Source organism: Salarias fasciatus, chromosome 14, assembly GCF_902148845.1.
Source record: "Salarias fasciatus chromosome 14, fSalaFa1.1, whole genome shotgun sequence".
Taxonomy (NCBI): domain Eukaryota; kingdom Metazoa; phylum Chordata; class Actinopteri; order Blenniiformes; family Blenniidae; genus Salarias; species Salarias fasciatus.
Window position 1 is genome coordinate 11,283,125 of NC_043758.1, and position 9,231 is coordinate 11,292,355.

The following is a 9,231-nucleotide window of genomic DNA, read 5'->3' on the forward strand; positions in this document are numbered from 1 at the left end:
ACTTATCTTTGAAAAAAGCTGCAGAAGCACCCATTTATTGGGCATTTTTCTATCACTGCTTTTACAAAGTCAAAATAAAGACAAGATTTGATACAGTCATGGGAAGGTTGAATTGTGTTGGATCACTCAGCCATGTCTGAGACATGTCCTCCCTCCTTGTACCTGTCTGCTGCCTGAATGTTGCCTCCATGTCTGACACCCCAACTAACTCCATCCTCCCTTCTCTCACCCGAACAGTCAACAGTGAGGATGTTGTCTCTACGCGGCTGTACTTTGTGAACGCCTCCCTGCAGCGGGTGACCTTCTCCAGCTCGGTGGGGGTGTCCCTGCCCTGCCCTGCGGGCGGCGCCCCCCATGCCGTCCTGCGCTGGTACCTGGCCGCCGGAGACGACATTTACGACGTGCCCCACATCCGCCACGTGCATGCCAACGGCACCCTCCAGCTCTACCCTTTCTCCCCGTCCGCCTACAACAGCATCATCCACGACAACGAGTACTTCTGCACTGCTGAGAACCAAGCGGGCAAGATCCGGAGCCCCAGCATCCACATCAAAGCAGGTAAGGGTTGGACACGCAATGATCAGAGGTTTTCACCACTCCAACAAATTGCGATCACTTACAGCCTTTGCTTGTATTTTAGATGACAATATTACCTTGTTTGAGCAGCTTGTTCCTGCCTGTTGATATTCTATGATGCTCAGGCTGGGCAGTGCCCTTGACTTCTGGGTCAGTAATGTAATCACTCTGTACATGTTGAGGCTCCAATAGCAGCAGAGGTAAATATTTGCCTATTTGAAATCTTTAGTGGGAAATGATCCAGTTCAATTTCATTCAGCCTGAAGGCTGTGTTAGATCATCTGCATAATGCTCAGGTGCTTCTCAAGTTATTAGAATACAAAAAAAAAACCAGACAATTGCCAATATATTTTAGATTTAATATACATGAAATGAAAAATAAGTCATTTTATTTAAACCAGAGGTAAGGGTGCTCAAAATAATAATAAAAGATTCATCAAATGTTTTAGTTTGTAACTTGTGATTACAGAAATAATAAAACAATTCCAAACAATTAGCTTATAAATAGGCCATCCCTCCATCCTCGATCCCGCTTCATCCTGTCCAGGGTTGTGGGGCGCTGCAACCAAATCCCAGCTAAGTGTGGGTGAGAGCAGGATACTCCCTGGACAGGTCGCCAGTCCATCAAAGGCCTCGCACAGAGACAGACAACCACACACACTCACACTCACAGTTAGGGGCAATTTGGGTGGAGGAAACCAAAGTAACTGTAGAAAATCCAAGCACACACAGGAAGAACATGCAAACTCCACACAGAAAGGCCAGGCTGATATTTGAACTCATGTGCGCTGTGAGGGTAGAGCGTTTATTAATGGATTGTGAAATAATTATCTTAAAAAAAAAAGTCCTAGCAATACTGTAAATGACTCTAAGTTGTGACATAATGTATAACGAGTCGAAGTTCCCCTTTTAAAGTATTTTGGTTTTATCTCTATCATCTATTTTTGTTGAAATACACAGTTCATTTCCCTACAGCTCTTGAAAGAATGTTTGAAATACTCATCTGGAGACAGTTTACTTTAGAATTGTTTCCACAACTAGTCAGTTACAGTCTGGCATCTCCAAACGTGGGCCCCCCAATAGACGGTCGTGTTCGCATTGTAAACCAGGGATTTCTCTCAGCGTCTCTAAATGCTTCACGTTGACCCAGCGCATTAAGAACACTGTAGTAAACAGACACACAGCCTCACAGACAGTTGGTTTTGGTGACCTGTCCGCACTCTGTGCCAAGGTCAAAGCTGGAGAGAGGTGCTGAACACACTGAGGAAAGGTGTTAGGGCTCTTCTTTCCCACATGTACGCACGCACGTGCACACGCGCCATAATCACAATACGCGAGACCTCATGTGAAACACACTGGATACATGTGTATTTACAACAGACAAGCACACGCGCGTGTACGTTCGCATGTACGTGCGCACGCAAGCACCCACTCAAGCACGCACTTTACGTGCACACCAGCCTGTGCGTAGCTCATGCCAGCAGGCCTCCTGTCTCCCAGTCTCTCCATCTGTCCATGGACTGGAAAGTCCCCTAACTACACACACACACACACACACACACACACACACACTCTCGTACGTACACCCAGCCATTTTCCACAAGCTGGCTCATGGTGTTTGGCTGCCAGCTCTTTGTCAGGGTGTTTGGCAGGAACAGGTTTGGTGAGTGAGCTACAGACATGGAAAGAATCAGGAAAAAAAAAAGTGCATTTTCAGGTCACGTTGAAAGCCAGGCAGACATTTCTGACAGTATTTATCAATCCCGGGTGAAGAGACAGTCAGCACTTTCCCGTCGCAACACATTTTAACAACACGAAGAAGAAAAGCGTCTACAAATATGCACACAAACACACCCATATGGGCTGCGTGGTCCCCAGAGGAGGACAGTCCCTCCAGCGTGAGAGTGACCTTCCAGCCAGCCTCGGTGCTGGGATGACCTTCCCTCCCAAATAATTACAACAATTAATCAATTAAATGCTGAGGCAACCACAAGTCCACAGCTCCATAGCCAGGCCTCACGTGTATGTGTGTGCACCTCATTACCTCCACACACACGCACACACGCACACACGCACACACGCGCTTGCTTACACACTCATCTTCACAAAAACCCTGTGGTTGCCATGGGCGACAGAGGCGTGAGCGCCAGGGTGTGGCATGCTCTGTCTCAGGTGGTGCAGGGGAGAATGATGACGGCTGACAGCTCGCAGTGTGACACCCCCCAAAAAAACCCCACGTCCCTCCACCACCATCCGAGTTGTTCTCCCCTCCTTCCTCTCTCTCTCTCTCTCTCCTCTCTCTCTCTCTCTCCACATCTTCACATCTCTCTCTATCACCCCCCCCTCTTTCTCACCCTCTCCCATGCATGCTGATTGTGGTCCAATAATAGCACGAGCACCTGTCTGGATAGCTCTACGTTTATGAGAATGACGATGTGTGCTGCTTGTTCTCCTGTGTATTTTTTGGCTCAGTCATTGGGACGAATCAAGTTTTCTGCAGGCTTTACAACTCAAACTCAAGTCCACTCGGAATTGTTTTGGTTTAATTTCGCAAAGTTGATATATCTCGAGCTGATGGATCGAGAGTCAGTACAAGCTTTGAATCAATTTAATCTTGTTTGAAATTCTGATATCTTTTTTACTCTATATGGTCACAACATAACATCAAAATATTCAAAACATGTTGCATGTTGTTCCATGTGTACAGTGAATGATGTGACCATCTCTAACTTCACAAGTTTATTCATTTTCCAAATGTCAAACGTTATTTTTCACGGAAAGGTTCAGAACAAGCTCAGCATGGTTTAAAAAACTCTCAGGAAATTAGCCAACTGTGAGGCGCATCTTTAAACAGACTAAAGGTTCAATTACCTCTACAGGACAGTTTTTACAAGTCTTCTGTTGGGATCCCAGGAGGAAATTCAGTGGATGTCTTGGAGGCAGCAAAAATGCATTAAAAAAGTATTGGATCATCTCTTATTCACTCCCCCTTGTCTTGCTATCATACTGTATGCACTTGAGGCAGGATATACAGTATTTATACAGTTTATTATTGTTGTTGGGACCTAGGGTTGCACAATATTAGGTGAACATGCTAAATACAACCGTATTACATGACATGCAGAACTTAAATGTACAGGAGCATTGGAAGCATAATTCATTACAGTTGGGTCAGACTTTTGAGATAAGTTTTTAGCACATATTAATGTTACGAGAACAACAAACAAATCTGTGACGTTGGGAATGAAATCTGACAACGTTGAAATTATTATCTCTGCAGACACCTATTGAAGACACCTTCAATATGTAATAAGAGTGAAGAGTATCTGATTTTGTTTGGGAACTTAAATACATCTTGGCTTTAATTTTTAAAGGATATGAAAAGTGATTTCTTCCAAGTTGATGTTTTTCATTGCTAAAATATCTCCTTACATAGATTTGGAATAAAAATGCAGTATTTAAAAAAAGAAGCTAATTTTATAGTGTTGACTCAGTAAATATCTCCATAGTGTTGTTTTTTTTACCTACCTGCTCAAGTTTACTCATCATCCCAACGTGGCTCTTTAACACACATACAGAAAGGCAAATGGTTGAGTTTCTCCAAAAAATTGTCAGCTGTCAAATTAGGTATCAAAGCAGAGGAGCAGAGAAAGTTAATCTCACGTCGACAAAAAGATCCAATGGTAAGCGATTTTTGTGATTGGGACATGAACCCCAAAAGAAAAGCCTTTTCTGTGTAAATATGGCACCGCAGCAGCACCTATACCCACTCCCAGGGCTTCCCCCACATCTCGTCTTTGTGAGTTTTGCATTTCGTCTTCTTTAAAGATCTCACATCCGTTCCACTCCTGATAATAATTCTGCTTTCAAGTTGCCTCTCATTCTCGATCTCAATCTCAGAATTCCTAAATTAGAAAATATCACTTTCTTGGAGGAAATTAGTTTTTGCATTTTAGAAACTTGAACATTGCAAGTCCAAAAACAGTATGGTAGGCTTTGAGCCAGGGTTAGTGGAGGTGTCGAAAAGCTGTTCTTGTGCTGACTCTGTCCAATTATGAATGAAACCGTTTTTGGCGTATCTATTCTTTGACATGACTTTGTTACATTTCAAGGTTTGAAACAAACATTAGTGGGAAAGCACAACTGGCCAACGCCACACACGACCACATCAGCCATTAAAGCGTGCTCTGTTGTTTCTCTTCCTGATCATTTTCTCAACAATGAGAAATTTCCTTTGGTGTTTCAGTCTCAAAAGAAACACAACAAACTTGATTAGACCAGCTAACAAATCGGTCCTCAGTACTGGTGGACTTTGATGATGAGTCCATGTCATATTTTCAATCTCAGAGCGCAAAGCATTGTGGGATTGATCCACTGACTGAACTGGAGGATATTCTCTGTACTGCATATCACTTTATTCATTGTTCATGTAAAGTGGGACAACGTGATGTCTGGGCCAGAAAGAACTCAATCAGATTGAGAAAAAAGTGTGTGTGTACTGTCAGTAAAAAGTTTAATGCATTGTAAAGTGAAGATTGAATTAGTGGTTATGCAGACACGTCACTCGTCTCATAGCCATCTTGAAAATGTAACTGGAGGGTCCTTTGTCCTCCAACTTTACATCATTGCTAGGTTTGCACATCTGAAAAAGGCCCAGAATTACAATCGGGTGACTAGAAAATAGCTTGACATGACTCGAAGGAAATTCAGTGGACAAATGGGTTTGTCCAAAAATCTAAACTCATCTTTGGTCCATGAATACAGTTAATTTCTGGAGCTGTTGGTGCTCTGACAACAATCTGGGTGACTCAGTGTGAAGGTGTGCACATGATAGACCTGTTTGCCTGATCTCTTGTTCCAATTAAAACACACACACACACACACACACACACACACACACACACACACACACACACACACACACACACACAAACTTACACTTGGCCAAGGCCAAGCCAGCGGGTGTTCGAATCTTCTTCCTCCATCTGCCCTCTTCATTTCTTTGGCTGATCTTTCCTTTCTAATTCAAAAGATGCAATCCCTAAAACCTGACATTTTTCTTCTTTTTGTCTTTTCATTCAGTTATTAAATGTGTATTTGCTCATTTCTCCCGTATTTCTTTCTAATCTTCCTGTTCTGTCTTCCTCCTTCCCTGTGTTTTTACTGCTTGCTTTATGAATAAGTAAATGCAGTATTTGGTTTCCCCGTCGTTAATTATTGAAGCGACAGTGATACAGGACTTGCCTCCCAGTGCGCCCAGTCGCCCAGACCCGTGTTTTAGCTCGTTCCTAGGCAACCCGGCTGCATATAGTCAGGCATCAGTAACATCCTAATGATTCTGCTGCGCATGCGATGAGGGGGAGTGCAATTTACACACAAATCAGTCGGGCTACCATTTGCATCATGTCACAGGGCTTAAGAGGATGAATATGTAATGTGTTTTTTTTTTTTTTCCTCCACCAGGTCTTTCATATCTTCCAAGAGAATTGTGTGCTAAATGACAATGCTATCACAGCAGCGACTTCTTATTGGGGTGGTTACATGGCTGCATACAAGGGCATGTTGACACACAGGGCTTCTTTTGACAGATTGTAACGGTGGAGAGGGGTGGTTCAGCAACACTTTCCTCGAGAGTATCAAGTGTAGGACAAGGTGGGATCACAGACGCACAAACCTGAGGTGACCTTGACTGATTTTGAGCCTCAAGCGAGTTGAAATGTGATAACTGTATTCATTACACCAAACATTTACAAGCTGTCAAGCTGATTTTAAACACTTCGTGAGAGGCTCAATGGGCATTGGGGATTTTACTCACTATTGACAGGAGGCAGCCGGGTCAGTCAGAGAGTAAATAAATGATTGAAAGAATTGACTCGGCCACAACAGCCGAGGCTCCTCTGTCGATCCGCCGTATTGATCTGCAGGTGGATGGCATCAATGAAAGAGCAGTCGCTGTTTGAATGAAGGATTGAAATGAGGAGAATTATTTGTCTTTTAGTTTGATTTGTTTACAAATGAAGCTTTGGCTTTGCATTACTGTCCAATGTGTCAGACGACTGAAGTGAGGGGCTTTCCAGGTACAAGTAAGTCAGTGAACTTTGTGTATACCAACGTCATGTGGTAGAATTTCTATCATTTGGACTCAGTTACAGCTTCTCTGCTTGTGTCTAATTATGTCAGTATTAAGGCAGAACAGAGGTCCGAGGTTGAATTGACTATAAGTGGCACGATGGAAAACGCATCGGCTCCAATCCGACTCTTATTTGAGAGATGAAACCTTGAGCTCTGAGGTGAACGACTCCCCACCGCTCGGACAAGGACACCAGCTTCGGTTCCACTGGGTTCCAGTGACAGTGGTGGCTGGCATAAAGCATTATTAATGACCAAGGAAACTGGCCTTCGGGCTAGGCGTTAATTATATCACCAGAGAGCTGGGGGAGAGAAAGGGTGGGGCCTCTTCTTGTGTTGTGTGTGTGTGTGTGTGTGTGTGTGTGTGTGTGTGTGTGTGTGTGTTTTACATTGTTAAACCATTACTGTCCTCTTTTCTAAAGGGAGAACACTTGATAGATTGCCTGGCAACACTCCCCAATATCAACCTTTCTGGGACCTTATCTGATTTCTATAATTGTGTTTTTCTCACCTTACTCATGTCAAATCGTCTTCTTTTTTGTCAGTTTCACAGTTAGAGGTAGGAAGCATACGAGCAATTAGGTGAACGTGATCGAGAGGGATTCTAAGGCAGTTCAGTTCAATTCAGCTCAGAAAACAGTTCCCTGTTGATTCAATCTTGAATTATCTGTTTCACCATCTCACCAGAATAAACCATTAATTGAATTTCACGTTACTTAATTTATTTAATGAAAACGCATGCTCTGATTCAGCATTTACCATTTCTCAGTGATCCAAATGTGACAGAGTTAACTGGAGAGATAACTTGGTTAGCTACAGGCTACTGTTTTCATCATTAAGCCCGTCTTAATCACCACCATCCTTTCCGTACGCTGGCACAGGCTCACAGTCTAGTGCTCTGCCTGCCATGTGCAGAGGGTGTGTTTTTGATGCCTGGCGCCTGCATGTGACAGTTCCATTGGCTGTGAGGAGCCCTCCACTCCTCGCCGTCTCATAGCATCTGTGGCGTTGTTCTTTAAAAGGCCAGGGGCCACTCGCTGTGTATCCTCTCCGATGCAGCTCCCAGTCAGCCCTCCTTAAAGTCATTATGCGACTTTCGGTCTGCGTCTGATGTGGCCGAACACCAGACAAGTTTGTTTACTCTGCTGTCGTCGAAGGTTAAGGCTAACTGGACTTACATGGTGCAGTTTTACTGCTTTAGCCATTTCAACACGTTTTTACATGATCAGCAGTCACGTTCATGCATCCAAAAACACACACAGCAAATTCTACGCAAAGTACTCATCAACTTGAGGTTTATTGTCTTGCCCGAGGACACTTTAACACATGGACAGTGGGGAGATGGGAAATCGAACTGCCAACCTTGGGGCTGGAAGACGATCCTTTACAATTTTAGCCAGAGCTCTCATTGTCGGGTGCCAGCTGTATAGCGTCAACATAGGAAGGTACCCAGAGAAATGCTTTAATGATTTACAAACACAAAAAAAAAAATCTGATTAACTATTTAAGAACTGTATCAGGTTAACCCCCCCCCCCCCTTTTTATTTATTTTTCACTGTAGCCAGACTTGATGATGTTAAACTTTTATGCTTTCTTCTGTTTTTGCTCATATGTTCAATACTGCTGTTTTTCTTTTTTTTAACCCTTGATTGAAACAATCGATACAAGGATGTCACTCTGGCGACTCAGATATAGATCAGAATGAGCAGGATTAAACTCTCCAAAGGATATTCTACAGTAATTATATTCAGTCACTGAGCTGCATTGAGACGTCACTGCCATCTGTCAATACCATGGCACTGAAGAGATTACGATTCAAAATGTACAGTAGGACCACAAAAAATGTACAGTAAGCTTCCCCCACTTCATACTCTGAAGCTATTTATATATATGTATATTAAGATTTTGTTTCATGACTTTCTTTTTTGTTTTCTGTAAATAATAACTGGTTAAAATAAATTGGATTTAGCCAGATGTTCAAAGCCATTTTCTGTAGTTCCGGGTCGTACTAACAGGTTTGTCTTTTAGATAAGCTGGACTCTCGACAGACGACCTTCTGCTGACTGACCTCTGCTCTTTTGTTTCCCTCCTCAGTGTTCAGGGAGCCCTACACAGTCCGCGTGGCCGACCAGCGCTCCATGCGGGGTAATGTTGCTGTGTTCAAGTGCCTCATCCCATCAGCTGTCCAGGAGTATGTCAGCGTGGTGTCCTGGGAGAAAGACACCGTCTCCATCGTCCCCGGTAGGAAACATCAGCCAGAGTCTTGCTGACAAAAGCCCTGCATTCATTTTGTGTTCATCCACGCTGTGTTTGACTAGTGGGTGGATCATAATTCAGAGCTAATGATCAAATATCACAGCGATACGCCACTGGACTCAATAGTGTTTGCCCTTTGAAAGTACAGAAATCCCTCCTGTTGTTCTTCTGAATGAATAGATGCCAAAGTATAAATCAAGAGTTGATCCAGCGGTAAATTGTGACTGCTTTCAGATTTTATTATCAAAAATCTTTTCTTCGTAGTTCCCA

The 9,231-nt window shown here is 43.3% G+C and overlaps 1 protein-coding gene across 3 annotated transcripts in view; it reads left to right on the forward strand.

Moving 5' to 3' along the window:
- Positions 1 to 237: 237 nt before the first annotated feature.
- LOC115401080 (Down syndrome cell adhesion molecule-like protein 1 homolog) overlaps positions 238 to 9,231 on the forward strand; it is a 93,748-nt gene continuing 84,754 nt past the window's right edge. Inside the window, exons 1-2 of one of the 3 annotated variants that reach the window (XM_030109247.1) lie at positions 238 to 558; positions 8,800 to 8,946. In XM_030109247.1, the coding sequence (XP_029965107.1) occupies positions 8,844 to 8,946 (103 nt within the window). In that variant the 5' untranslated portion in view covers positions 238 to 558; positions 8,800 to 8,843. The remainder of the gene's footprint in view (positions 559 to 8,799; positions 8,947 to 9,231) is intronic. The other 2 variants (XM_030109244.1, XM_030109246.1) reach the window with 2 other exon arrangements.